This window comes from Sclerotinia sclerotiorum, genomic scaffold (assembly GCF_000146945.2).
Source record: "Sclerotinia sclerotiorum 1980 UF-70 scaffold_7 genomic scaffold, whole genome shotgun sequence".
Lineage (NCBI taxonomy): Eukaryota > Fungi > Ascomycota > Leotiomycetes > Helotiales > Sclerotiniaceae > Sclerotinia > Sclerotinia sclerotiorum.
This window is the reverse complement of record NW_001820829.1, coordinates 1631924-1634838: the sequence shown is the minus strand read 5'-3', so window position 1 is coordinate 1634838 and position 2915 is coordinate 1631924. Positions and strand designations below refer to the sequence as shown.

Here is a 2915-nt window from a genome sequence, read left to right as displayed (position 1 = left end):
GATGCGGATGGTATTGTGGATTTGGCGGTAGTTTGGTAGGCTAATAGGTTATTGGGAGGTATGAAAGATGTCGAGGGATTTCTTGCTTGGTGGGTGGTTGTGAGGATAAGATAGGATATGGTAGGTTAGCTTAGGTTAGGTTAGACTAGGTTCGGATTATAACATTTTGAGGGTGGATATTGAGCTAGGTTGGGGTCATATGGTTTAGTGGTGTAGTCAGATGAGTAGTTTATCTTCCTTTTGTAAAGTAGTAATCTGTTGTCTACCTTATTTTTTGTTTTGTTTTATCCTCCTTTCTTCTCATCTGTTGTTGGAAGGGATTCTTAGTCTATGGGGACTGGGTATATGGAGGTATATCTATGGAGAGGTGACTAGGTTACTGAAAGCTTGGAAGTATATCGTGAGATTATGAGATTTGATCATGTATGGAGACTGTAGGGAGGAAACAAGGTGAGAAGTTATCTGAAGTCTGTTCTGCTTTCTTAGCTTGTATACAAGGCATTTGATTGTTCTCAGAGTGCAATTTGTGAATCATGGATTTAGTGGCTTTGGCTTTGGTGGAAGGGTATCTCGAGTAGTTGCCAGCTGGTAGTTGATTATTAATGATCTGATACAGCGGATGGAGTGGAAGGTGTAGGGAAAAGTGAGTGGAGCGGAGTGGAGAGAGTGTTAAGAACGGAGATGAAGATTTGGGATAGGCTACGACTACGGCTGCAAATGCGGACTGTCTGCGGGATTGTAACTCCAGATTGGAAATTAGGCTGTCGTTGATTTGTGTGAATGGTCTTTTGATAGTAACAGTGATTATAGAGAGGAAGGCACACTTACTGCTGTATGAGTGTGCCGCTAAGAGAGATTATATCACCAGGAAAATGAATTCGTTGGGAAAGATGAGGAGGTAGTGTTAGAAAGAGATCTGTGGAACTGCTCAGTGTTGTGCAAGGGAGAAAAGAGAGGTGTTAGCGGTAAAGGAAATCTGGATAATGAAATTAGAGGTATATATATATAGTACTTCGCTGCATCTAATAATGCTACTAGATCATATGGTAATGAGGATTTTTCACTAGTAGCACTCAAATATAACCACAACCAGTATAAGGTCTTAATAGGGAATAAAGCTTAAAATTTATCAATGGAGCAACTAGCAGATAGTATCGTCTGAGTACGAAAACACGGGGTATAAGGAACTGAGTAGCTGGGGTAAGATTTTGATAGAGTAAGTTGAACTTAAGAAGATCTTTACCTTGAGTTAGGGCAAAAAGAATTCAGAGGTTAGCTAGTATTATTACAATGCAATATCGTATTCAACTTTCTCCAGAAATGGAGTGGGATGATCATAGAGGTGGTGTGCTATACTATATACCACTCTATTTTCAGGAGGAAGATACCAGTGGGCGCACAATGAAAGGCATGGCATACCGACGCCTATATTATCTGATAGTACGGAGAAAAGAAGAAGAAGGTAAAGACAACAGCGCTCGGAAAGAGCGATCAAAACTTACCAGACAACAACAACGAAAAAAAAAAAACCAACTTTTGGTGAGAATCACTTAGACAAATACCAAACCAAATAGATACTCTTACCACCGAAAACTCCACAACTCCACACAAGCAAGAACCTCCCGATCAATCAAATCCTCCTCAATTTTCCATCCAAGGTAAATTACACACCCCTATCCTCAAATCTAAATCTTACATACTTCCCAGCGCCCAAATATCCCAAATATCAACCCTACAAAAACAAAATCACAACTCTAAAACAAGTCCAACCCCCCCCTTCGATTACCAGCAAACCAAAAGTGACTTTCCATCTAATTACCCACATTAATAAGTCTTACATAACCAATCGATCCTATAGTAGCCCCAGCAGATATAAATACATAAATAATCAGATCAGTAGTTAATAAGTATTAAGTATTAGTTTTGCACTTGATACCGCTTTTTTATGATTTATGATTCAATTTTAGCTTGATTTGAATGTTGTGCTGACGACGTTTTGTTTTTGTTTTTATTTTTGTATGGGGTGGAGCGAGGCGGGACTAATTTGGATAGGATGATGTGGAGGATAGGTTGGTGGTTAGCGAAATAAGAAATTAGTTGGTTAGATAGATAGATAAATAGATGGTAAATTAGAGGTTTAAGGTTTGGATGAGGAGGTTTATGTATTAGGTAGTAGGTACTTATACAGCGATTTTTGTTGTATTGAGAGATTTTCGTTTGTGTGTTGATTTGTGGATTTGAATTTTTTATGTTTTCAAGGGGTTGGGGGGAATATTTGATTGTCTGGTAGAGCAGGATAGGTTAATATATAAACATTAGATGGATTTTTGCTGTGGCATTGCCTTTGTCTTTTTTTCTTTTTCTCTTTTTTCTTCCCTTCCCTTCCCTTCCCTTCCCTTACCTTACCTTACCTTACCTTACCTTACCATACCTTAACATTGCCTACCATTCCATGTCATCCCCTTTGAAGGTACAGTCATGGGCTCGTGTAGGTATAAAGCGATTCCAGGGATTCTGTGCGAAGGATGTTCTGAGAAGAATTACGACAAATTCTCCAACTCATGATCGTCCTACACCTCAACATATGAATTTTCCATCTACCAGACTTTGCTATCACTGGGACACTTTACCACCTACAGAAGCACAACTCGTCCATGCAAATACGTTTTTTACTAAAAAGCCGTTCAAGCACTTATGGTCTACTTCACAATTCTACTCCATGGCGTTTGGAGACAGCCCTGAGGTTTGCTTCTTAGGACGATCAAATGTAAGCATAATCAGCCCTCTATGTTATAATTGTGTTTGTTGCTTTTAGTTTTCGCATCATATCTCTGTGTTGCACAGACTCTTTAGTAAGATTTGATCAACATGCAATATTGCCTTTGCAAAGTATGTACTGACACTATCATATTTCC

The 2915-nt window shown here is 39.0% G+C and overlaps 1 protein-coding gene across 1 annotated transcript; it reads left to right on the top strand.

Moving 5' to 3' along the window:
• Positions 1-421: 421 nt before the first annotated feature.
• Positions 422-1884, top strand: SS1G_06205 (predicted protein; the record flags this gene model as incomplete). The annotated part of the gene is made up of 6 exons (XM_001593233.1): positions 422-450; positions 811-832; positions 869-995; positions 1153-1200; positions 1575-1658; positions 1859-1884. The coding sequence occupies 6 exons, from the start codon at positions 422-424 to the stop codon at positions 1882-1884; spliced, it is 336 nt and encodes a 111-aa protein (XP_001593283.1).
• Positions 1885-2915: the final 1031 nt, after the last annotated feature.